The sequence below is a fragment of the Oenanthe melanoleuca genome, chromosome 3 (assembly GCF_029582105.1).
Source record: "Oenanthe melanoleuca isolate GR-GAL-2019-014 chromosome 3, OMel1.0, whole genome shotgun sequence".
Lineage (NCBI taxonomy): Eukaryota > Metazoa > Chordata > Aves > Passeriformes > Muscicapidae > Oenanthe > Oenanthe melanoleuca.
Genome location: NC_079336.1, coordinates 74,868,401 through 74,895,727, shown reverse-complemented (window position 1 = coordinate 74,895,727; position 27,327 = coordinate 74,868,401). Strand labels below are relative to the sequence as shown.

Sequence of the window (27,327 nt, the reverse complement as noted above, 5' to 3'; positions counted from 1 at the left end):
CTCTATCTGGATTAACCAGAGAACTTGTAAAAAAAGCCAACATCAGCGCAGTATTTATGGGCTTCCTAGTCAGTAATCTGCTGGACTGCCAACAGCTATTTTGAGCCCTTTCCCGTCCTGAGCAAGGCAGTTTCACTTACATAAAACAGACGGGCAGGTGCCCTTAAATCTGTCATTAAAGGGCTCTTGGCCGACGCCGGATGGTCCGCGCCCCGCGCAGCAGCTCCGCGCCGCTGCCCCGCTCCGGCCCCGCCGCTGGGCGGGAGGAGACGCCCCTGCGCCCCGCCGGCTCTCGCAGCATTTGCCGGTTACCTGCAAATCGCAGACCGCCGAGCCCTGAAAGCCCGAGCGCTCCTTAACCACGCGTAAATAATGGAGGACAGGCAGGATGAATGAGTGCGGCGGGCGGAGAGCGGCCTGAGCCTCACCCCTGACGGATCGGGGCGCCCAGGAGGTGAGGGGCAAAAGGGTTTGGGTGAAAAATCATCATCTTTAAAGCACACCTCGGAGCTGACCGTGCTCGGGGGACAAGGGGGGTGCCCACTCAAGGGCTTCACCGGGACACTACCAGGGTATCGGGAGGGCCTCCCGGCACTGGCCGCAACGCCCCCACCTCGCAAAATAGCTCAAAAAAAAAAGGGGGGGAAATGTGGGGGGAGAAACCCTTTATTGTTATTGCGGTTGCTGCCGGCCTCCCTGCCCGCCTCCCCGGCGGCGCTCCGCGGTGCCAGGATTTCCCTGCAGCCCGCCGCCCTCCCCGCCCGCAGCGCCGCCGGCAGCGCCGCCTCCCCGCGGCTGCCGCTCGCCGCCCGCGGCCCCGCGCCGCGCCCCCGGCACACGGCGCGCCGCCGCCCGCGCGCTGACGGACGCTCGCAGGTGCCGCGCTCGCCCCGAGCCGCGGAGGGGCGGCCCCGCTGCCTCCCGGCTCCGCACCGGGGGAGGGAGGAGCGGCGCGGGAGCAGCGGCAGCGCCGTAAGTCGGGGAGCGGGCGCGGAGCGGGAGGGCCGCCACCGCCGGGCTGCGCGTCCGGCACTGCCCCTCCTGAGCTGCCGAGCCTCCCGCTCGGGGGGGCTGGGAGGGAGGGTACGCGCTTCGGGGTAGCCAGAGAGAGCACCCATTAGTGATCTTGTCTGGCTGCTGGGGGGGTTCATGCCCGAGCTACGAACGACTCGGGGTGTTTCTACATCACTGAAATTCCGAGCTGAAATTCGCCCCTGTATCGGTTTAAATTTCCATCCCAGTGTATTTTGGCATACCTGATATTACGCCTTTGCCTTGGAGGCAGAAGGCATAGCCAGCCTACACCCCCCCGAAGCAGGCTGCGCTCCTTTTTGTGCGGTGTGTCCACTTTCGCCGCGCCTTCCTGCATGGGGCTAAGAATAACCGTGCGCTTGAGTGCGCTGCTCCCTGCCCGGCTGGGCTCCACCGAGGGCGAGCACGGCGCTGGGGGCAAGTCAGTGCTCCGTGTGATGCTGATTGTCGAGCGAAGAGTTCAAGTCAGGAAGTCAAATTTGAGAATTTGGGTTGGGTTGCTGATGAAGAATTGCAGGTTGTAGATTAATAAGAAGTATTTGATTTATTTTCAGTTGAAATTTAAGAGACCAAAATAGAGGAAGCAATTAATTTAGGACTTGCGTCACTGTAGATTGTTGCTATGTTTTAAAAATAGGATGGAGGCTTATTATGAAATGTGTAAGGTGACAAATACGATCCTGATCTCTTACTTTCCTTTGAAAAATATCTGGGGGAGGGGGGCAAGGACTCATGCATAGACCATTAATTTCAGTTGCATATAGGTTGTAAGGATGTAACACTGTTCAGGGAAATGTAGATGAAAAAGATCAGAAAGTTTAAGGTATGAAAATCTAAGGCTGAACAATTCTTTAGATACACACTACCAGAAGTCTTATAATCCATGTGCTGTGGCTCAGATGTTTAGAGGAATGACAGAGATACCAAAAAAGGCATCATCATCATACTCAGCGCAATTCTAGAAGCAGAATTTTCTCCTTCCCTATGGAAAAGGAAAGTACATTTCTGGAAGCAAAAAGTGACAGATGTGGCATCTCGGCAGCTGGCTAAACATAAAAGCATGTATCAGCAGGTGATTACTGTTGCGAGGATTTATTTTTAAAGTGTCTTGTACTGAAAGGCTTCAGCCTTTTTCAGCGTTATAGTTAAGATTTACTTGCACTCCATGATATGTTAAAAATAGTCTTTCAGCAGAGACATCCAGGAAAGCAAGAGAAAACTCCTATGTTAGAGGCACTCCTTGCTTTGAACATTTGTTTTGCATTACAGCACACGAAGGAGAGGAACTGAGCAGGTTCTTTGGTCGGTAGGATAGTACTGAAGGGAATGATTTTTCCTGGCCTCAGCATAAGCCAACGGTATCTGGGAAGGAAACAATGGGGCCTATCTTCTCCTTAGATTAAAGATAATCACATTTACTGTTCTCTGGGCAGCACCTTGTACATCCACACAAGTGAAAATCAGGCTGCAGAAACTACCTCTGTGGTTCTGCCTCTCTTCTGTGATTGGTAAAGCCAGCCTGAATCACCAGGAGGCGGCCTGGGTGAGTTTTAGAAAGGAAAGAGATGGATATCACCCAAGAGGCAGCCCAGAGCCACTCTTTCCCTGAGGCAGTGGCAGCGTAGGTCTGCACCATCCCTCTTTGACTGCTGTGGCTAAATGTCATATTAACTTGAAAGAGGCATCTAAAACTGTTCCAAACCACTTGTATCATCTTTACTGTAACCAAGAAAAGCCACAGTTCATGGCAGAACATGTTTTGCTCTCATCTTTTCATAATTAGGTAGGCTGCTTTGGTTTATAGTCTTCTGACCTAGATGGCTTCTTCTAGAAGAAATTCTGGTCCTCTTCCCAAGTTTTGAGAAATAGTTTGAGGAAGAAAAGGGAACTTAAATTTAAAAAAAAATTCTTTCTGCCATGCAGAGTTTGCTGTCAGGTTCTCCTTTACTTCTTGCCAACGAGACTGTGTGTGTCCCAGGGACTCAGCAATGCTCTCTGACCAGTTCTTCCTCCTCTTCTTTACCTTAGTTAACACTAGTTAACAGAATTGCTGTGGATCAGGTCACCTGATGCCTGTTTGGCTTTTCATAATGATGTAAACCACCACAGGCTTTCACCCTCCTGCATGCAAATTTGACTTTTTAGGAAACAAACAAATAAAACCATCACTCCCCCCCATCCCCCTTCTTATGATCACATCAGAGTAAATATATTTTCTCAAGATCCAAGCCATCTCATGGAGAACTCTCCTTCCTCCAGAGGTAAAACTGAACTAATTGGGTGGTCTGTACCTAAAAGTCGCGGTATCTCCATGAGTGTGCTGCTTACAAGGAAGCCAATTGGCTGAAAGTGTTCTTTGTTTGTGTGATAGCAAGGTGAATTTCCCTAGTAACCTGAAGTCTGAACTTAAACGAGGGTGTGGGAAGAACTGTGTTCGGGTGTTGGGTAGAGGGCTGGTTTTAAATGATTTCCTTTCACTACGAGGCAGACAGGTTAGTAGGCAGTGAAAGCGGTTCGCGGGTGCTAAGGGATGTGTTTGGGTGGAGCAGTGAGAGCAGAGACCTGGCTCTTCTGCAGAGTTCAGTACATCCTGAGTGAAGCAGGATGGCAGAGTGAGGTGCGACTGCTCATGAGCTCAAGTAAAGCTCATGCTGAAGAAGAGACACATTTCTAGCGCTGTGTCAAAGTAAGACAGATTTCTGGTGGACACTCATGCCGATAAGCATTGCTTACTGTATTTTACAATGTTCTGTATTTACACTCATAATTGACATTCCTAATGTTATTGAGCAACGATGTTGATCCAGCATGGTTACTGCTGGGAAGGTGAATCTGATGGGAGCAGCTGGAACTGGTTGACAAGACTAACTTCCTCATTGTTCAAGGGTTAAATCAAGACTCAGTAAAGCCTCAGCAAACACACTGCCAAGATAAAATGGGATGAGTACAAGAGGACAAAGTTTGCCAGGGTGACAAGATGTATTTATACCTTTACTTAGTTTCATTGATATTTGTGGAATAAATAGTCAAGTATAGAAACAAACGTTTGTCTTACGGTTTTACCACTAGTCAAGTCTACAATAGCACAGTCAATAGTCTTTGTAAGGAGCTGTGAGATTTTTCTTTTGAGAGGCTAGTGAATACTGAATGTCTTTTACTCCTTTTTGTGTTGTACTTTTTTTTTTTAAAGAGGAAAGATAAGCCATTTGCAGGCCATTTACAGACTGAGCCTACAGCCAAGTAGCACTTCCTAAAGCTCTGAAAATCTGAGTCGTTTTTGAATACTCAAACTAAATTGTATCATCATGATCTTAGTAGCTTTTAATGCAAGACCATTTTACTGAAATGTATATTTAGCACAAGTCGTTTGAATAACAGTTATTCTTATCTTTGAAATTAGCGAGTGTTGCAATACTCTTAAAACTTGATGACCTAGTATCTCATGAATGCCAGGAGCCACATTAAGGATTTCAACCTCCACTATGTGTGGTAAAACAACATACAACTTAACTATGCAAATGTTGTGTTCATGCTGTTTTTACTTGCACGGAATAATAGAAAAAAAGCTCATCAAATCTGATACACTGCTTTGATTTCTATCATAAAGGTCAACGGGGAACATGTTAGATAAGAAATTAAATGGACTGATACTGTGAGTTTTTGTGCTGGGTCGCATCTGAAAAGCTAAGTGAACTTTCTGTGGTTACATGTAAACATGTTACATGACCTTCTGTAGAGATACAAGAGCTGATGACAAGCTGAGACTAGGTATGACTTGCTTAATCCGGTCTGCAAGCTTGTTTAGGTGCATTTACATGGCAATTAATTTTTTTTAAGTCATCTGTAAGAACTTTCTAAAAATAAATACTACTTCATATCTTTGCTTGGAAGATCTAAAATGTAGGGCTTGGTATATTTTTTTTTTCATCCCTTTGAAACACCAGGTGTTTCAAGTCCCTTTCTCACTATTTTGCTATAGAAATTTTATATCTGTCTGAGTGTTTGTATCGTGACTTAAACAAATGAAACAGGTGTTGAGTCTTCATTACAAATGTGGGGATTTTTGCTCTTAGAATATTAGGCACTAGCATAAAAATAGTAAATAAAAGCAAACTGTTAGTCTGAAATTTCCTTTTTTTCTTTTTTTTTTTTTTTCCTTGTTAAGAGATCTGTAGACATTATATATGTATATGTATATATATAAAACATTAAATTCAAGCAAATCCAAAACCCTAAAGCCTGTTGTTCTGGCAAAAGCAAGTATCCATAAGTTGGCAAAAGCCTGTAGAAAATGGTGATACATATATAAGTGCATTAAGGTCATGTTATTTTTCATAACCCTCTTACCTTATGTAGTATGTGGGGTGAATTAGGTGAGATGTAGGAAAAAGGGAGTATCTGTTTGAAATTCTGGGCTAAAGCTGAAGCCTCTGCTCTGTCACAGTCCTTTTGGGTAGTGCAGATGATGAAGGAACAAATAATGATTCCACAAATAATGCAATCTTGGGATTTTCTAACTTGGTGCTCTTTGAGTTTGTAACCTTAGTGTTCTACATATGATATTTCTAATTATGGGGTTCATAATTCTCAGTGATACTCTGCAAGGAGGATCAAAGGTGCTTTGCTGCCACCACAGTCAGCATCTCTAAAGCCTTTCTGCAAAGAGCTTGTGAAACCAGCTCCCTAGCCAGCAGAGCTCTCAGCCATCATCTTCACCTGAAGAATCCCTGTAAGAGTATGTGTAATAAATCTTAATGAAGAAGAGGCTAATGGATCTTACTGCTTTGATAAATTGTTTCTCTGTTTCTCCTCTTCGAGTGACGTTCCTTAAACTCTTTATAAGAAGGTGGTATTCTCAAACTATGTGAATAGATAATTTCCTGTGTAGAAGACTTCTTTTTGTGTGGCTGCTTTTTCTAGTACTTGAGTGATGTACAGGAACATAATGCCACTGTTGCTGGGGACTATTGCTCTATATTTATATTCTTGTACTTTTTTGTTTGTTTTTCTCATATTTCATTTATATTCTCAAGAAATATATGACAGCACCTATGGACTCTTCTCATTCAGAAAGCTTTTAAATTCTACAAAAAATCAATACTTCAGCAATTTTGAACCTTAAAAATCCTTTATGATGCCAGAACAATTTTTAATGTTCTTTGTTCTAATACTTCCTAAATCTAACCTTTTAAATTTTATCCATCTAGATATTTTGATCAGAAATAAGTTCTATTCTTTATTCTTTCTTATATGTATCTCCAACCCTACCTAAGTAAAGCTTGAATTGTGTGTGTTTACATGCATCTTTTTTCATGAAGGCCTATGTATTTTTTAGAAACCTTTACTTTTTCAACTCAGTCAATATGGTTGAGTGCATATTTTGATTTAGTTAAATTCTGTTTATTCAGGAGTTTGGGTAAATTAGCTCTGAAACTCAGAAACAGATTAGTCCAAGGTGTGGTGGAGTTCTGGTGAATGACCAAGGTGAATGTTTTGGTTTGCTTTTTCTTTCCCCTTTGCTGTGCTGAAGATGCACACCATAAATATCTTGTCCTCATTGTGACAAGATCTTGTTAAAGCATTCTTGCCACTGTTTTTAATGAAATTCTGTAGGGGAATGGCCATCAATATTAATTTTTTTTATTTATTTTTTGATTATTTGATAAACTCTTTTGGAAACTAAACAGTAATTTTGGTTTTTGTTTCCAGAGGATGGTTAGATTTCAAGTGATAGCCTAATCAATTGAAATTTTATGAAGTCCATGTCATTTGAAGCATTAATGTGACTCATTGGCTCTTTGAGAATGCATGTTCCTGTAGCCACAAAGAATGAAAACAAAAAGCATCCCTGAAACCAGAAGTTGCACGTGCCACAGAGAGAGGGTGAAGAGATAAGAAGATGCAGGTTCTGCCTTTTGTAATGTGATGTAAAGGCCAGCCGTGCCATTTCTCCCCAGCACCGTGGTCCTTGTAAAGACACTTTTCTTTAGCTTTTCCATGATTTGTCTCTATTCATTTGGAGAATAGTTTGTGACTTTTGGCATTTCCCTTTTAAGGATACATTGCTCCTACAAATAATGTTAGGGGCTAGCCCAATTTGTGGAAGGCTTGAACAGTAGGAGAGCTACATTGTGAGTGAAAGAGGGACAAGGAAGGAGTAGTGCCATTACTTGTCCTGCATGTCAGATGCAGCCGACATGCTTCTGCTCCAGATACCATAGACTGCTGCTCTTGATCAAGTTTAGGCTGGTTCTTTGTTTGGTCATGGCTCTGCAGATGACCTTGGAATAATAACCATGGTTCATAAAAGGGTAAGATGTAATGCATCTGGGGGGTCTCTTCTGCTAGATTGTTTGAAATCCAGATGGAATATAGGAGTGAAGAATGGAGTAGCATGTCCATGCTATATATATGGCATACAGGATTGTGCTTTGCTTCAGTCCTAACAGTTGGTGTGGAAAGGTGAAATAGGAGGAAGGTGATGTTCACAGCAGCTAGAATTGTTGGTATTCCTTGGCCCAAAAGACATAACAGTTGAAGAACTGTCTTCTGTGAGATTTTGTTGTTGTCATTTTATGTGTGTATAATTCTTAATATACTAGATGCCTGGCTTGTGGTTAGGGGTGTGATGCTACAGTAACACAAATTTGTAGTAATTGACCACTCAGTTTGGTCATCCTGCCTAGAAGGAGACGGTAGCATCTAGTAGTTTGGTGAAAACCTTAAATGAAAAGGTTTGCCTCCTTACTGTTATCATATCTGCTTAACTTGTTTCTTATTAGGAACATGCAAAGTAATCAGTGATACACAGAAATCCCTGAGACTGAATGGAAAAATCTGTTGTTAGGAACAAAGATAGTGGACTGAGCAGGCCAGTAATTTGTATGGCTGCTGCTCTGTTTTACATGTATCTCTCTGCTTGCTTGCTATGGTTTTAGTGGAAAGAGAGGCTGTATTTCTTCTGTTTTTCTCTTCATGTACCTTCAGGCAGTATGAATACTCATCTCTGCTCTGGAATCTTCAGATAAGATTCCCTGAGGTCAACAGCAAAGACAACAAAGTAATCCATTTGATAGCAGTGAACTGTACAGCTCTCTTAAAAATGCATACCTCTGGTCTCAAAAAAAAAAAGATTTACAATAACAAGAGTCCAAGAAGGTTATGAATCTATAGGAGTTCCTAAAGGAATTTGTGAGGACAAAAATAAAACTTTCTTCTCCAAATGGAAGTCCTGAACAATCACGTCATTTATGCTGTGGACAGTTTTCACGTTTTTGTCTGAGAATTCACTGGTAGTTGCAGTAGTTATTTTGTCTTGAGAGTACAACCATGCCTCTACCTTGGCATAGGAATATACATTGCAAATAAGGTATTTTGTGGCATGGTATAACGTTTTGATTACTGGGACATGCTCTTGACAGCTGTACAGGAGGAAATGACAGAATTGTTATCTAATGAAGCAACAACAGAGAAGTTGGAAGCTTTTTGACATTGCCTTTGGTATGAACAGTATATCCATTCAAGCATAAATCTTTAAGTGCATCCAGGTAGTCTCTGAAAATGCAAATATATAATCTGCATGTAACCAAAAAATCTGCAAGGAAAGAAGCAGGCTTCAATGGCCAAATGAACAATCAAAACATGCAAATTATTCCTGTTGCTAAATTCCAGCCAATTTTCCTGCATCCAGCCTGCATAGGTTTGTTAGTTGCATCTGTGACTAAACCTTCCCTACATCCACTGTCCTCCCATCTCCTGGTTCCACATCCCTGGATCTTATACAGCGGTTCTGTCACTGATCTGAATTTGGATTGATGGTTATTCCTGCCTGAGTTGTTTGTGAGGATGGAGCCATGTAAGCATGAGGGCTGATATTTTCAATACATTGAATTTCAGAAGATTCTAGGTGTCAGACACTAAAGCTAGCAAATCTTGTAATAATTATGCACTTTAACACCTTGACATTGCCTGTCCTGGTAATTAAGAACAACAGGCAAAGACACATTCCCAGGTACAAATTTTAAGGTCAGAACTAGCTTTAAAAGTATGGAAGTTCCAGAACCTGTTAGCAGTGTTGTGGATTTTGATGGTTTGTGTATCCATAGGAGTAAAGGACATTATCCAACAGCTGGGGAATAGAAACAGATCATTTTGTTTTATCTCATTAGCAAAACAGTTTAAAAACTTTGGTTAAAATTCTTCCACCTCCTTCTAGTCCTCCCAATAAACAAACATATACAGATGGCTACAGAAGAGGATAGAAAATGTAGAATGGCAGTGTCAGATATTGATAAACAACTCTGAAAATAGGCCTTAAAATGGAAGCTTCCAAGACAGCTGAAGTGTAGGTGGATGTGTTAATAAGGCATCATCTGAGAAATTGTGTGTCTTCTATCTGCAATAAAAGTGGTATCTGCGGAAGTAGGAGCAGCTGTCTGTGTGTGTACATTTTAGAGCCATGACTGAAATGGTACCAGATGATTTTTCAGGTGCTTTGATTCAGTGTGTTCTTTCAATCCATCTGCTGAGGTAGCAGTCGTTAGTGGGCTTTCCAAATTTCAAAGTTTGTAGTTTTGGGATAAATATTCTGAAAGTACAAATGTGATCCCAAAGCCAAGTTTTATAGTAGGAAAAATATATAGGAGATGTGACTTGAAAAGAAGTCATAGTTATGTTTTCAAATTAAAGAACTGTGTGAATTTTTTTTGAGTAAAAGTGAATGAAGCCACATATAATGGTTTTTAATTGTGTTTTTCTTCAAAATTAAGTATCTGTAGTTGGACATGGATTCCACTCGGTCATGGATCTCAGATGCCCCTTTTGGACAGCTGTACATTAAAATGTTACATTTTTCTTGTTTGTTTTGAAGAGGCTAAGTTGCTGTGAGATGGATGCCCTTCTGCTTGCACAGTATCAAAGGAGAAACAGCTTTTAAAGCTTGCAGATCCCAATCTGTTCATGGCGATTTGACAGGACAGAATTTATTTGGTTCTCCATTTGAAGTAGTGTCCAACACAGAGATCTACTTCTTTTTTTCCTTCTATTTTGTGCTGAAAGATGAGAACCTTCCAAACACAAGAGTTTTGATGAGAGCTCTACTTGATAACTTCCAGGAGATTTGTCCTTTCAACCTTCATAATCATCTTGATGGCCAAAGAAACACAATGTATGGACAGAAAGGCTCTAAAAATTTAGTGTGGCTTTCCTGAGATGAAAATGCTTTTCCAAATACTTGATTCTTAAGAGAAATGCCATGAATTTAGGGGAAAATACTGTTCATATCTTAAATGATGAAAGTCAGACTAGACCACTGGGAACTTGTCTTATGACAAGCAGTAGGCCTTTCCTGAATTGTTACCCAGTTTTGTGTCAGTATGACTCCTGGCTGTGCCTGAATTGTTTGAATTAGACAATAGTAATTTCTTTAAAAAGCAAACAAAAAAAATTAACAAATATTCAAATAATAGAAAATCTACCATAAGTCTGAGTATGTTGTTCTTGTTGTTCCAGAAAGGTTCGTTTTCCTTTGTACTTGCTTTGACTAGCTTCAGTCTAGCAAACTGAAACTATATAGTTGGACTTGATGATCTTAAAGGTCTTTTCCAACCTTAATGATTCTGTGCTTCTATGAAATGTAAGTGATAATATCAGTCTTGTGTCTGTCCTGAAACTTTCCTTTGTTTCATGATCTCCTCTTGGAATGGTGGCTACAGGAACTGGACGTCGTGATAGCCAAATACAGAATTACTGGACCTTTCCTTTCAGTGCCCTCTCATGGAGCAGGGAATTGCACTAGCCAGTTTTGACTATAGTTCAAGAGGATGAGGTTCAGCCTGGTTAGCTCTTCTGACCTCTTATTTCTGTTTCTGAGCACAATCTGCGTTCCTGAAACTGTGGCCTTTGTGATTTCATCTTCCATTTTAATCATGAGTGCATGACTTGGGCTGCTGTTAAAACTCGAGTGGCTTGCTGGTGTTCAGATACCAGCTTGAGGTGGTTTTACCTGACAGGTAACTGAACACCACACAGCTGCTTGCTCATCCCTTCCCCACCCAGTGGGATTTGGAGAGAATTGGGGGAAAAAAAGGTAAAATTCATAGATTGAGATAAAAATATCTTAATGGGACAGAAAAGGAAGGGATCATAATAAATTAAGTAGAATGTACAAAACAAGGGATGCACAGTTCAATTGCTCACCACCTGCTGGCCAGTGCCCAGCCAATTCCTGAGCGGTGGCCCCTCGCCAGCTTTCCCCCTAGTTTGTATACTGACCATGATGCCATATGCTATGGGACATCCATTTGGACAGTGGGGGTCCGCTGCCCTGGCCATGTCCCCTCTCACCTTCTCCCCAGCCTACTCACTGGTGGGGTGGGGTGAGAAGCTGAAAAGCCAATGACTCTGTGTGAATACTACTTAGCAACATCTAAAACATCAGTGTGTTATCAACATTATTCTCATCCTAAATCTAAAACACAACACTGTACCACCAACCAGGATAAAAATTAACTCTATCCCAGCTGAAACCAGGACACAATTGATCTGGGTCACTCTGTCCCTCAATTCCATTATCTACGTGTTGATTTTTCCCCTTGAAAGGGGGTCTTCCAGTGCAGAATAGGGTAGTTCTCGAACTGAAATTGATCAATTGAAGGCAAAGAATTTAAAGAGCACTCTCACTGGTAATGCAGACTGCAAGTCCTACTGAGCAGAAAGCTCACACAACTCCTAATGCCTACAGCAAAAAAAGCTACAATTTGTCTTTGTAACATTAGTCTGACTTGGGAGTGGCACTACTTATTAGGGCTTGCAAATAGAAACTGCTGTGAAATCAGGCATCTTAAGCTGCTGTTAAGAACTCATAATTGATATAGTCTGAGATCCTGTGACATGGAAAAAAAAAAAATATTATTCGTGGCTTTCAGTAGATGTGCTGGGCTGAAAGAAGAACTGTATATATTGCAGGTTGTCCTTCCATTGCAGATGTCCTAGTTTCATATCTTGTAATCTATTTAGTTAAGCAAGAGTTTTGATTTTGATCTGGTTTGAAGTGTAGCCTTCAATAATTACACCGTTGAAAGAGGAAACATGTAAACTATTGACTCAAAAAGTTGTTTAGTTTTTTTTAAAGTTATCAGCAAAGTGTTTGACCCAGGAGCAATTGGCTATTTCTGGGTACATAGCAAATTACTGAATTTCAGTGGAAAGCTCAAGAATAATATTTTGGTGCTTGATAAAATAAGTGAAAAATTTTTCTGTATCTTCTGCATAAGAAAGGTAACTAGCAAGAGGTATTAAGGGACTTTTATTATTTATTAGCTTTAATCAAGTTCTAAAACAGCACTCAGTTTCTGTTGGATAATAAATCCCTGGGAATGTAATAGTCCAAATGCAAGTCAGATAAAGAGTCTGAATTTTTCATGTATTCACAATTTTTTGTTTTTAAAGTTGAGATTTTGCTTTAAGATGTAATGCTCTTTCAGCCTGTCTTGGCACCCTGAGTGAAATTGCCTGCCTTGTTTCAGACAGCCTGAAACACTCACTTTGGAAGGTGTGAACTCAATCAGAGCCATTAATCTGAGAACCTGGTGACTATAAAAAGTTAACTGTTCTCCTGCGAGCTGCTAATGTGTTGTATTTGGTGAGTTTTAGTTTACTGACTAGGTGCAGATTTTTTCCCTTTTCATTGTTGTTTGCACCTTTTTCCTCTTCTCATTTTAAATTGTCTCTGCCTTCCCATTTTTGTCCTCTCGAGTGAATGGGTTATAGTCTTTCCAGAAATAGCAAAAGTTTAACAGCAGTATCTGTGGCTGGATTTTTTAAAAGAAGATATGTATTTAATTTGAGTTATTGTAGGATGAATCCTATTTAGTGCTGTGTTCTGAGGAACAATCAAAAACAGCAGCAAAATCCCATTTTCCTCAAGGATGTGGTTTAACTTTAAGAAGCCTATGACTACAGCAATAGGGATGTTGCTGAATTACTTTTAACACTGGTCTTTGTAGCTGTTGGTGAACTATTAAATACTTTCCTCCAGTAAGGATTTCCTTGGGCTCCAAGGAGGAAGCCTAGGTATGCTGCCCAGTGCTTCTGCAGGCAGAAGGAGCATACCTCTGAGTCCAGGTTAGCAGGCATGTACAGAGGGAAAGAAGGAATACCACTCCAGTAATATCTTCCTTTTAGAAGTTCCTGTACATGTCTTTTGGTGTGACTGTGTTTCAAAGTGTTTTGGTGATGGTATTTCTATTTCTTCCCAAGGGAGCTATATCCGAAGAGTCTGTGGAACAGGCCCTACATTATCCAATAATTTCTTCTGGTCCAGTACTATAGCAACAACCCTGAGATGTTGATGTCGTACTTGGATGCAAGTTCCCTCTTAAATTTCTTGAATGTACTGTCTCTGCTGTTGTGTAATTCAGGGAATTATAGTTTGTTCCTTGCCTGTTTCCACAGATGGCATCTCTGTTAAAAAAACCATAATATGGACAAGAGAGGCCTACACTGTGCCTTAAATTAATACAATCCTAGTGCATTGTTACAGTATTATATGTTGTGGGGTTTTTTTGTTGGGTTTTTTTTTTTTTTCCCTGGTTATTGTTTGGATTTGCACTCAGGACAAGGAAATTGACCTCAGTTTCTCTTCCTTTCAGTAAGAATATCAGGAATACCCGTCCCCTTACTTAGGTGGCTTGGTTTCTGACAATCTTTACATTGCTTTTGTTTTCTGAGTTGGTGTTGTGTTGTTTCTTTTGTTCTTGTTGTCGTGTTTTATTTTGCTTGATTTCCCTTCCCCCCAGCAGAAGTTTTTCTCAGCACTGTAGGTGTCTGCCCTGTACTCTACAACTGTCATCTTTTCTTAAATTTTTGAATGATGGTACACCACACTAAGCCAACGTAGTGTTCCTCCCGTGGCTTGAATTTTGACTCCCTGGAGCTTGCAAGTACCATTAGAAATTTGCTTTAAATAGCCTGCAGTAAAGGTAGAATTTCATCTTACCTACTTATTAGAGGATTAAGTAAATAAATATGCCCTTTCCCTTTCTGGGAAAATAGGTCCCAGAATTATGTTCTTCTATTTTTCTGCCTACACACCTCTGCTTTCCATACCGGTTGTATGAATTGGTACATTAAGGACTTGCAGCATGTGGTAACAACTCGTTCTTGGTCAATACCGAGGTGCATCCATGCCCAAAGGGATTGCTGCACCTCATGTCTGTGCTGCTGGAGTTGTATAAACAAGAAGAACAGAGCTTTAACAGTCCAGCAGCAAGTGTCACAATGCAATATAAATGTCTTGCTATAAATGTGTGTGTGCTGTGTTTCAGAACCAGCTTTTCTCAACTCTGAAGTAATTACTGCAGCCTGGATAAAGTATAGGCTCAGTACACGTAGCTGGTATTGGTTTAGTCAGACCTAAACGTAACTTTTGCCTTTGACAACACCTCCCCCAGTACTCTGTATAATGTGAGGGGGAAAAGGATGAGATTACTAAACGGTGAGTTGAAGCATTACTAAAAAGACAGATAGTTGTTAAACTTGGATTGAATTTGGCTGTCAGACACCTGGTGTAGTCTCCTCAGTATCCTCAGAATGGAATGGCACTGCTGATCAGTTTTAAATCTATGGAAGATGATTTTGACAATGGATTATGTATTTAATGGTAAACTACAGAATCTCTCTCCCCTTTCATCTCCCTTGTTGGAAATACCATAAGGAACACAGTAACTGGTGCTGAGGAGCATGTTTAGCAGTTACTTGGTATTTTTAAAGGAGTGAAAGGGACCTGAAAATGTAGGCTCCTACCTCTGCTTCTGGTGTAGGAGGGAGGGAAAGGAGTTGTCTCCTTGACTTGATGTTCCTAAAGGTCTTTTCCAACCGGAATGATTCTATGATTCTATCTGGCCTGTGAGAGCTGCAGAGAGGTGCAGCTGGGTGTTGGCATCTGTTACCTAACGTCTAGCCTAGTTTCTGTTGAAATATCTGATTAATTTTTGGGGTTTCATTAATGTGGGTTTTGGAACAAATTAAATGTGACTGAGGTCCCAACAAGGATCTGTTTTCTGCCGAAGAAATCTTTATACAAATGAACAGCAATTTGCATCATTAAGCACATGCTTCACTCAGGATGCTCAACAGGATGGAACACTGAGACAGAAATTGCCTCGTGTAGTGCTTTTCTTATAAGGTGAGAGACACTTAAGCCCAACGCATGTTTTGGCCCATTTGTGTGTTCTTTTATAGCCTTTTTGGGGAGGTGGTAGTTGTTTTAAGGCCCTCTGAGTTTGGCGTGATCCTCTCCAAAAAGTCCTTGTATCTTGCGTTTCTTTAGATGCTAACTAGCAACTAGACATTCCCCTCCCTCTCCCTAGGCATCCTCCCGAGGATTTACAGTGTTTTAAAGGTGCGTGAGAGGGTTTGTTCGGGTAGAAGAACTCATCGTAAAAGTTGTAACTTGTTTCTTGCAACAAAGACAAGTTGTTTTGGTTGGTGTTACGCCACTGTGTTTGTCAGTGTCGATTTATGTCAGGCTTTAAGTAGGATGCTCTGCAATGAGTTTGTAATCCTTTCAGGCCAGCTAACATTAACGAGCGGCAGCATTGCTGTGGCTGGCTTTCTTTTGATCATGCACAGCCCTAGTCAGGAAATGGGTGAGAAGCATGAGTCATGATTACATTACCCTAATGTGACTGCCCACTAGAAGTTTTCTTTTGCAGCCAATACCCCTTCGCTTGACACTTGACACAAAATGTCCATTTTGGAGCACTTTGAAATATTGACCTTTGAACAGAGAGATTTATATTCACTTGCAGTCTCGAGGCAAACCTCTAAGCAGGAGCCCCTGCAGAGAGCAGAGAGAGAACGAATGTCTGCAAAATGCTTTTCCAGAAGTCTGCAAAGACAGGACTTGACTTGCAGTGCACTGGGTCTGCTTGGGTTCGCTGGATACAACATGCTTCCCTGACCCATTGGCTTATTCTCTCATGTTGCCTGCACATGCAGGCTCGAAGTCCAGTCTTACACAAGGGCTGTCATCTCATTCACCATTTGGCTTAAGCTTTGTCTTAAGATCTGTACTTATCTTTTGAAATATGACTACAGTAATGGGAAGATAGGTGCTGAGTGCTAGCTCATGTAAACCCTGAGTGTTGAGAAGGTGGCTTTAGTGGGATTTGAGACAACAGTATTTTGGGCAGTTTAATTAAATACATGGGATTTAGAGTATGAAAGAAATATCAGCTGCTAATCAGTAAACTAGTTTAGCACTGAATTGCCACTGTGCACTCGAATATTCAGATGGTACAAGTGCTATGTATATTAATTTCTTTCAAATTAAACTCATTAACTCAGTGAAATATCACTATTGACACTAAGAGTGAATGCACCCTGATACTACCTGATACAGAAGAAAAGAAGTCTGATGGGTTGTGTACAAGCAACTCAAGCTATCAGAACCAAATGTCTCAGGAGGAAGTGGCGACCCCTGCACTGCTGTCTGGTGTGGTGCATCCCTGTCAGGGGCATGTTGCAGGTGTCACTTACATACTGCAGAGCAGCACCAGAATATGACATGTCTTCCAGTTGTCACTTATTCTTCCAGATTCTCACCTCTGCTCAAATGGTGCCTTCAAATAGTGGAGTTGTTCTGTTGGAAACAGTATAAACTCACCGTGAAGATGTAATTTCTGGTTTTCCCCCTTTTTTTCATATGAGGGTGATTAACCAGTTACTTCAGCTGTACTAACAATATACTTGAAACTGAACATAGATAACATTTTAGAAGCCCTATTTACTGTGTGATTTCAGCCCTGTTTTTTAAAGAGGGCATAAATTGGACCAAGAAGTAATTCAGTGGGGATTTTTTAAATCTATTGAAGCATTTCCTTTCTTCCATCTACCCCAACACCATCAATTTTGGTCTCATCCTGATGACCATTCAACTGTCTAAAGGAGGCGGAACTGCAACAGAACAGAAGATTCATCCTTCTTCTGTGTAATAAAAAAGTAAGTCCTGTGCAACTTTAGATTTTTCTGTATCTTTATATCTCTACCTCATTTTTAGTCTTTGCATACAGAGGGCTCTCTGGCTTTCAACTTTGTTTTAAAACTAGTTTATCAGCCACTTAAAGATGGTCAATACTTACTTAAAGTGAAGCACTCTGAAAAATGAATAATATAACTGGTGATTGTGATATGCCTATGTCACTTGTGTGTTTCAAGGAGATGATATGGAGTATTTGACTTAGAGATGAAGCGTATTTGAGAATTGGAGGTCAGGAGTTCAGGGTAGGGTTTTGTGGGTTTGGTGGTTGGAAGTTTTTTTAATTGAAACCTTACAGGATCCTTGTATTTTAGATTGCCTTTTGTCAGTAGCTAGCAGTTACAGAAATTTTAAACTAAGTATCTTTTCCAAAAAAAGTATTACTATATTAAATATAGTTAGAAAAACTTAATTTCGGTGTGACAGCAGTCTTGGGAAATCTAATGGAGAAACAGGTGGAGCTACAAAGCCATTTTCACATCAGAAGTGCATAAAGTCTGGATGTTACTCCATGGACGTTTTTTCCTTGCAGAAGAGATGGTTAAGATTGCCCAGCTCTTCTGCCACAACCCTCTTGCTTTCTAAGAGTGATGTCTCAAGAGACAGCTTAGCTATTGAAAGGACTGTTTACAGCTGAGAGTAGCAGTCTCACTCCAAGCCTTGTGATTTTACACCCCTTTCCTAGTTAGTTTTCACCTTGTTGTGTGCTGGACTGGCCTGTAAGGGGTGCACACAGCAGGGGGGAAGGATAGAATGCCTTTCTGACAGCAGATTATATTGGGCTTGAGCTCTCTTGAAGCATTGCCATCGGGCAGCTGCAGCTGTTGCTAAGCCTGTCCTGTAAACTGAGTCAGTGGAGAGAACTGCAGCTGTGACCAGTTTGAAGTGTGGCTTGTAGGTCCGTCTGCCTGTGAAGGGTACAAGGAACTGCGGTGCAGAACCAGGAACCAGCAACGAGGAGTGAGGAATCCAAGGTGGGAACTGCTTTGACAGCAGAGTTGGGCTGAGGAACTACACCCTTTGTGTCAAAAGAGAAAGCCATCTATGCTAACCTGCTCAGAATCACAAAGGGTGTGGAGTGTGGATTCATAACCCATTCAACTGATCTGAGAGCTGGCTGACATCACAAGGGGCAGTTGAGATTTCAACGAGAGCAGTTTGCCAGGCTTTTTGATGGCATGTCGGTTCAGGTTGTAGGGGTTATTTTTTTGTCACATTTCATGTTTTTGCCTATGGCTGAAGAGAACTGATGGACAAGTTTTTAAGCCTGTGTGTCTTGTGGCTTATGGGTTTATGGTTCCCAGCTATTTGCTCATCTGGCATGTGACTTTGTAGGAGGAGATGTGTGACTGTGCTCAGCATGCAGTCTGTTTGACGTAGCATGACCTCACCGTGGCTGGCTGTGTTAGTTAACGTGCTGTTCTGCACCTTGTGCTGACATGCACCTCTGCCTAAAGCTGCATGGGCTTGCTCTCACCCTGCTTTTGGAAGCCAATGAACTATATGGTATTAAATCTGTATATATGAGGGTACCAGCCAACAAAGCTAAGGGAAGGTAGTAAAGAGGGACTTGTTTCAGTCCATGAAGCTGAACGACAGAATACAGTGAGCTCATTAAATTCTTGTCTCTGGAGGAGAAAAGAAAGGAAACTTTTTATTGTTCTATAAAAGATCCTAACTTTTAAAAGCTGAAAGCAAGCTGTGATTCAAACCTGTAAAAGAGTTAAAAAATTGCTTGATAAAAAAGAGTGAATTATTTAAGATATTCTAATGTGTGGTCATAAGCACAGTTGCAAAAACAGACTGTTTAAGGCATTTAATTTCATATTGCATCACAACCAGATTCTACAGTGTTAACAAAGTATGTATTAAAAACATATAGAATCTCAGAGTAAATGTCAAAAATAAGTCTGCATCAAAGAGGGATGTATTTCTAATGATATAATGCAGAGATCTATTGATACAGTATTGATTGCATAGTATTTCACGAGCGTCTTGCGAAGAAGTACAAAATTGTAGTACAAATTTGCAGGTGATGGATATTGGTGAGGAAGTATATTGATGAGGGAGATGGAAAAACTCAACTGATTTATTGATGAGCTTGAGCACATTGAAATAAAATGTTTCTCTTTCTGAAGTATGGCATTGCTTTTTATCCTATAGAATATAAATCCAGTTTATTTGCTGGAGAATGATAATTTGGAAAGCTTTTTAGCTTTCCTCCCACCAAGAAAAGGAGTAGAGTCTTACTGGACAAACAGTGTAATATGAGCACCCCCACTGGCTGTGCTGCCTAATTTGTTGATTAAATGAATATATTTGTATATTGATCCTAGAAAAGTAAAATGGAGATGCCCACTCTGAACCAGTAAAAGGCCAGGATAACAAATTCTACTTTTCCCGGTATAGTTTATTCTGCTTGGAGAACTTGTTTTTGTTATACCAGCACAAGAATTCTTAAATGGTTTGTAATATAATTCTGCCCTGTAAATACAGGGAAATTCCTGTTGTAAGAGAATAGGAGCAGAAGTATGTTCTCCTTTATAGACAAGCAGGGGTGATGGGAAGAAAGAAGTGATTTTTATCTTTATATATGCTGTTCGGGAGAATTATATTGAAATACTGTCACTAATTCTGATCTGCTTGGAAAACAATGTTGTAAATTTTGAAGGGTTCAAAAGAGAGAGAGAGGGAGAGACCATAAGGCTTAAAATTGTTCCCCCACTATCACCACATGAAGAATTCCCCCTGTTCACTTCGATCAAATGGATGACTGAGAAACAACTTGGTTAGTGTTCAAGTACCTTAGCACAAGGATGAAGGTTTCTGGTTGATAAAGGGCATTTGTAATTTCAGACTGATAAAGAACAAAATAATAACTGGAGGCTGAGGCCAGTTGCTCAAATTAGACCTATTTTTTTTTTTTTCTTCCCCCAAATCAGATTTGCTCTCCTTTGTTTCTTTTTCTTACAAGCTAAAATAAAAGCTCTTAAATAGATTAATTCCTTCATTCATTTCCATATGATACATAAGTACTTCAATGGTTTAAAATGAATTGAAAGTGTTCCCTGGTGTGGTTAATGTGATTTACACAAGGTCGCTCTGTTTGAAAGAGTGCTAAGCAGGGTGGCAAGAGTTAAAGGATGCAACAATAAAAAAATCAGGATCTTGTTTTTTCTTTGTTTGTAAACCTATGTTTTAGGGAGCGGGAGAAACAGGAGGGTGCTGGAGAAATGGAAGATACCTGGAGAGAAAGACACTATGCATCCTGTCCCTGTCTGTGCTTACACTTAGTGGCAATTAGCCTTCTTCAAGTGGATGACTCAAAGCTGGTGTACTATTTGTCTTGGATTTATGTGGAAAAATGTATAATGTATAAATGAATCCACCATACCACAGGGTCAGGTCATGTCTTGACCTGTACTTCTGTGTCTGTGGGAATGATTTGGGATTGTTTTTCCCTTCATTTTCTAAATAGTGTATGTGATAACACAATGAAATAGGTAAGATTTGATCCAGGAGAGTCAGTTGAGTGCAGTTGAGAAAATTAGTTGAACTGAAGTGCATTTAGCCTGATTGTTTTTATAAAGTAACTTTAATCAGTAAGGTGCCAGTTCTTTGATGAAAGGAGAAGCAAAGGAGACAAGGACTTCTAACCTGATCAAGGGAAGTCGACTTTAATACAGATGAATTCAAAGGCTGTGCCTCTTATAAACAATGTAGATTTAGATAAACAGTCTGGGGGGAGAAGTGTTAGCGCCTCATGTGGTTTAAGCTACTTACTAGGTGGTGGCTTTGTAAGTGGAGAGCTGGTGGCTGGGTCTAGAAGTGGACAGACTTGTGGCCTTTTGTCTTCAGAACCTGATGGTTGATAAGGACACCTGAGTCCCCAGAAACACAAGAGGTAAGCTCTGTGGTGCATCATCTGATGCTTTTCTTGTATCTGAGGACTTGGTTAACTGGGAGTGTGTTTACTAGCATTTAGGAATTGTGACTGCATGACTTCAGGCCCCTGTTATAAAACCAGTAAAAATGTGTTTTACACTTGATGCTGTTTTAGACATAGTGAAAGTAACTGCATTGACCAGGATGTTCTTAACAGTTTATTTGTACTGCTGAAAGCTACTGATAGCTAAAACCTAAAATAAAGGCCTAAAGTCTAATTCTTCTATTCTTGCAGGTACTTCATCATGTAGAAAAGTTGCAGCTGCTTGTTGCATAGTTTTTGTCTGTCTTGCTATGTTACTGTGTTTTAATTTGGATATTTAGATGATGTACAGACTCAATTTTTTCTTACTGACTTGTTCCACAAGGTAATTCAATTATATTTTAAATTATGCTGTAGCAAGGCCTTTCTCGTGCTTCAAGTCAGTGATGAGTAAGGCAGAGCCTTTGCAAGGGATTGCTCTGTAGAAAGCCTGTAGGCTTCCTAGCACACACAGTTGCTTCTGGCTCTGCTCTGTGGAAATGTGGTTTTCTTTCTATAATTTCTTTGCTAAAGGATGTAGGTCTCTTGGGATGTGTGCACAAATAATAGTTTGCACCTTGACCCTTATTTGTCTCTGGCTTTGCAAGCTTAGCTGTTGAGATATTTGTTGATAGTCCATCCTTTTAAAATCGATATAAGCTAAAGCATCCATGGAAAACTTTGAGCTGTGTGGAAGGTGATGATTGCTGAGTGGACAGAAGGCAGATTGAGAAGCACCTCTAAAAATATTAGTCTTTGTTACCAAGCAAACTATTCATATGAGAGTGTGAAGTGACAGGAATGAAAATGAGCAAGTGCTACAGTCAAACTAAAACTTAAATTTTCACTGGGCTGAAATTCCTCTGGTTTGGCTCATGCTTGGATCTTGTTAGGAGAGGGGATATCTTTTCAACTGGAATGAAAACCCTTTCATGTTGTCTTTCTCTTAAATTAAGGTCTTCCACTGTAGGCTGGCAGTCCAGGATTGCAGACTTCTGGTTTTCTGGTAATTTCTCATTTAGCTTTCCAATTTAACTATACAATCACTTAGTCACTGAGCTGAAATTACTCAAAACAAGAGACTCTTTTGGCAGTAAGATCAGAAAAAGGTCTCATTTTAAGACAATGTGAAATTTATTGTGTAGCCTGGTATTAAGATTACAGTGTGTTGTATCCCTTCTCTTAGCCCATGTGCACTTGAGATTCCATTAAATCTTATTGATTGCAGGGAGTGTGTTGAGATTCTTGTGAAAATTTTGTGGACTAATTTTTTTGTCTTCAAGGATTTGAGATGGAGGTTTAGTCTTGTCAGGTTTTTCTTCATTTACCAAAGTTTGATTTATTTTTTTTTTTTTTCTTACTGAAAGAACTACTTAATATATATATTTGTGTGTGTGTATATATGCTATATGTTAAATATTGATATGGATTCTTGTAAATTAAGTATAAATAAAAATAGTGTTTTAGGCTTAGTGAATATTTCTGGATTTATTGGTTTGAAGTAGCTTAAAATCTGCATTCCTTTAGGCAGTAGTTGACAAAGAGGATAGGTATGCAGAAACAAAGCTATGTTATGTTGTACATGGAAAGCCTGTCCATTGAGAAGGGAGCCCTTTTATTTAAAATGTGTAATTTTTAGATTTCCAATACTGTGGGTACTGAAATCTGCAGTAAAAGTAGCCTTTGTTTTCAGCAGAAAATGGTGCTTGCACTAAGCATGGAATTGTGACATTTCTTCTCTTCAAATGTAAAGCCTCTTGCATGGGCCAAACAGAAGCCAGGCCTTCATAATTAAAGGGACTGCTTTATAGAGAGTGTTTATGATTCTTGATAGTGGAGTCTCTTGCAGCATCCTCTCAGGTAGTGCGGTTTTACACTGCCCCTTACTGGGGCTCTCTCATAGTGCAAGAACTAAAGGACATCTGCGTGTCCAAAAGTTTGTGCTTCTTTCAGAATTTTTGTATTTTTCCCCCCTGAGCTATGAGCTAAATAAAATATAGTGCTTTTCTTGTGTGTCAAAACGGGCTATTTATACTTATAGTATATTTTAGATTTTCTTTTTACTATTTGCTGATGTTCAGATGCTTCATTGGGTCCTCCAGTTTTTTTTAAACCTCCCTGTGGAGTTTGGTGATAATGCTTTTTGATACAGATCCTAAGTGGTTGAAGCCATGAAAACTTTGACTGATTTGTTTTTCATTTTTAAACTAGTGACCAACAAGTATGACTTTGGACCACATTGTCACTACATTGTCATTCATTCAAATTAAAAGACCTGCAAAAATGAGAAGTTAAAATCAGAGAGAATTTGGCCTATTATTTTTAGGAAGTGAGATAGAGCTGAGTCCACTAGATAAATATAGAAAAACCTCGCCATTCATCTTTTTTTGATATTAGTCTTCTCTGTTGAGTTGAGGACATTTTGTTTAGTTGAATGGGTTGCTTGGGCAGAATGATAAATGGAGGGGAAGCAAGGCAATGAATTTTAGACTTTAAAACTGCAAGGTTGATTTGACTAATCAGTTCTGTTCCCACTGCAGGTGGCACATGTAGAGATGTTATTTAGGAGTTACTTTTGTGTCTTGCAGTACTGTCATGGAGTAATGTGAATCTCCTACTATATTGTAGATCCTAATGAATTACCATTTTTTTGTGTTTTAAGTGCTTTTAATTGATTAATGTGATCAATTGTATTTTCAAAATTGATCTTAAAAGTATAAAATGCCCTCATAAATTATTTAACTTATTTTCTATTTCAAATTAAATCTGTTTACATCTGATACATTTTGCGGGGGAGAGCTCTTCAACATTATCAAAGTGCAGTAGATACCTGGTGGGAATCAAAAAGCCAAAGCACTGACCTAGCTAGAATCCCAGCTCCCCTTGTGATGCACAATTATGTACCTCACTGTAGGAACTAATTATTGTGGTTAAAGGATTTGTTAAAATGCTTAAATGCTTCTTGACAACCTGGGTGTGTATCCATACAGTGCTAAGTTTTAAACCTGGTGATTCATGCTTGGCTTAATTTGGTGAAGGAAAAGCCCTACCAGGGCATAGATAAAAGTCAGCAAAAGTAGCCCTTGTTACAGCCAGCTTCCCTCCTCTTGTGGTATAGAACAGTCTTTCTGTGTAAAAGCTGTAATCTCCTTTGCACAGTGAGGGTGGTGATGGATTTGTGGCTCAGTATTCTGATGAGAAGGGGTGATATGTGGTGTATGGTCTTAATAGAAGAATGTATAAAAATGTCCAGGACAAAAAATGCATTTATTCTGAGTGTGTCCAAGAGTACTGGCACCATAAGGAAGAAATATACACTTAAAGTATTAAAAAGAGAGAATTTTTCAATAGGTTGTTGACTTAATATCCTATTAGCCCTTGTTAGCGCTATCAAGCCTTTCAAAGCCCACATTCTAGTAGGACAACACGATTTGCAAAGACTGTTACAATTGGTTGCATAGAGCAACTGTAAATCACTGTGGCCTCATCTGCATAATTCATGAGCTAGTCTAATTGCTATGAAGAATTCATGTAAAGAATGTAGTCACAAGAATCAGTCTCCTCTAAAGTATGTGCGATTGGATGTTCCTAACAAACTGTAAAGACCTGGACCAGCTCTTTTTTCTAGTTCCTAAAACTATCTTTTTAAATGGGCACAATTACTAGAAACAGTACTAGTTACTACAGTCTGTGAGTGTTGCAGTACTAATTGGAAGTATCTGAATACTAATCTGATTATCCAGTTATCTAAATCAAGGGAGTCTATTCCATAAACAAAATGGTTTTCTGAATGAGTCTGTCAGTCTTCCCCGATCTACCAAAAACTCAATGCTATTGAATGTTAGAAATGTGTTTCTGCATGTGCTCTTAAAGGTCAGCATTTTGAATGCACAATTAGGAGAAGAAAGATAGTGATATTTATCAAATGAATTGTGCTCAGCAACTGTGTCTAAAAAAGTCTGACTTCAAAAAAAGCTATGGAGTCAGAGAAAGGTTAGCTAGCCCTTGTTAATCTGAACTCTTTTATCCTGCCTAATGAAGGGAAGCAACATCATAAAGCTAATCTGCAGGCTGGAACTGTCAGTACCATTACTAATTTTGGGGTTTGGTGAAAACAAGACTGAATGAACCATGAAAAATAAATTAATGATAACCTGATTTTGTGTCCCATGCAGGTTTTCTCAAGTTGAGGACGTTTGGTTGGTACCTGACCCCAAAATTTGTGCTCTATCTTGCAAAGAGCTGATGTGGGAGACATTTACCTTCACATACTCCGCAGTTCTCTGTATCAGAAGAATAAGACTTTATGTGCAAGAGTGGTCCAAGATGATGATGTAACATTGCTCACACTGAAGTCTCCTGAAAAGAACTGGCTTTGTAAGAGGCTTCTCCTTCCCTCACCTTTTTTCTTTTTTCTTTTTTTTTTTTTTAACTACTTCTCTCAGAAGCTACAAGCAAGATGCCAGCCAAGACACCCATCTACTTGAAAGCTGCTAACAACAAGAAAGGGAAGAAATTCAAACTAAGGGATATCTTGTCTCCTGATATGATCAGTCCTCCACTTGGAGATTTTCGTCACACCATACACATTGGAAAAGAGGGACAGCATGATGTTTTCGGGGACATCTCATTTTTACAGGGCAAATATGAGCTATTGCCTGGAAATGAAGGTGAAACCAGACTTAGCCAGTCTGGTATCCACAATGAATTCTTAAGGGCAAACAGCACTTCTGAATCCATGTTTACAGAAACTCCATCACCAGTGCTCAAAAATGCTATTTCCCTTCCTGCCATTGGGGGTTCTCAAGCCCTTACACTGCCTTTACTGTCACCAGTGACATTTAATTCAAAGCAAGAATCCATCAGGTCATCCAGAAATCCTAGGCTTAGCTGTGAGCCAGTAATAGAAGAAAAACTGCAGGAGAAAGGTAAAGAGCTGGAGGATGAAGAAACATACAAAGATGACATATGGGAGCAAAATGGTTCTTCTTCACATTTTACTAATGGTAGCGACAGTCACTCATCCAGCTTTTCTGAACGATGCACTGATTGGCAAACAGTTGATCTACTGGATGACAGTCGGCTTTCATGTGAACTAACCAAGACAAAGACTAAGTCAGAAGAATCCCTTTCAGATCTTGCAGGCTCTCTTCTCTCATTACAACTTGATTTGGGGCCCTCACTTTTGGATGAGGTCCTCAATGTAATGGACAAGAATAAATCTTAGAACTGGTACTCCCTTGCTTCTTTATAAGTGATTTACTTAAAAACAAATGAAAGACCACAGTTCAAAAACAGATGCATAAAAATTAGCTGTATTTGCAGTCGTATGACAAGTTTTCTAAAAATGTTCTTAAAATACTATTTTTTTACCTATTGTTTTTCATGACTTTTATTACACTAAATTCTCAAATAAGGAAGGTAAATTTTAATAATCAGTTTCAGCAAATATAAAATGTTTTAAGTACCAGTATTAATGATCAGAAACCTAAGAAACAGCATTTGCGGAGGATAACTGATTGTGACATTTGGTTAGTTCACTTCTACAGGCTTCTGAATATGTGAGACTCTCTTAATGTCAGAAAGGAGACTGATATTAATTATTCACTTTTATAACTTATTACAGTATCACTTTACGTGTAGGCCTCTTTCTAGAACTTTTTGTTAGAGGATTTTATAGTGTTTTTCTTCATTTTCCATAGTACCATTTCTGTTATAAATTCACCTTACCTACTTTCTCATCTTATATTACCACTCTAAATTCAGATGTGAACAGTTTGAAGGCTTTTTCAGCTTGAATACATGGTCCAGAGTCTCAGCTGCTTTAAATGAGTATGCACAAATTTACACAAGTTGAGGCTTGGGCCTGACATTGTATATGAAATGTTGTTGTAAACAGGTGACACATGCAAGATATTATGGTTAAATTATTTTAAAAGTTGAAATATATTTTCTGTATGCATATTGGCTTTTTACTGCAGAGCCTACACATACAGTATCTCATCAAAATAGTTGCTTGGCATTATTGGTGCTCTTCTGAAAATTGTATATTTGTGTGTTTGAAGAGAAATATGTATTATTAGTCCTTGCTTTTTTCTTCATTTATTTCCACAACATGCTTAAACCTGCAACTGATTATTTTACTTCTTGAAGAAGGCACTGGTTATTCACAATGCTAGTGATGTGTGCAGCAACAGCCAATGTTTGCAAAATGTGGATCCTTCAATACAGTACCTACATGGATTGCATAAATACCTTGTGCAATAAAATAAAAAACCCTTTAAATTGC

At 39.9% G+C, this 27,327-nt stretch overlaps 1 protein-coding gene and 1 long non-coding RNA gene across 6 annotated transcripts in view; one reads left to right on the top strand and one right to left on the bottom strand.

The window, feature by feature from the left end:
• The window catches only part of LOC130250634 (uncharacterized), a 111,335-nt gene that overhangs the window by 61,603 nt on the left and 22,405 nt on the right, over positions 1-27,327 (bottom strand). The window lies entirely within an intron of this gene.
• On the top strand, positions 154-27,327 carry CDC42EP3 (CDC42 effector protein 3). Of its 2 annotated transcripts, none has more exons than XM_056486497.1 (2): positions 154-454; positions 25,214-27,327. In XM_056486497.1, exon 2 carries the CDS (start codon positions 25,498-25,500, stop codon positions 26,263-26,265), a length of 768 nt encoding a protein of 255 aa, XP_056342472.1. In that variant the 5' UTR covers positions 154-454; positions 25,214-25,497; the 3' UTR covers positions 26,266-27,327. The 2 variants fall into 2 exon arrangements, with proteins under 2 accessions (XP_056342472.1, XP_056342471.1); XM_056486496.1 differs by lacking the exon at positions 154-454 and adding an exon at positions 816-972.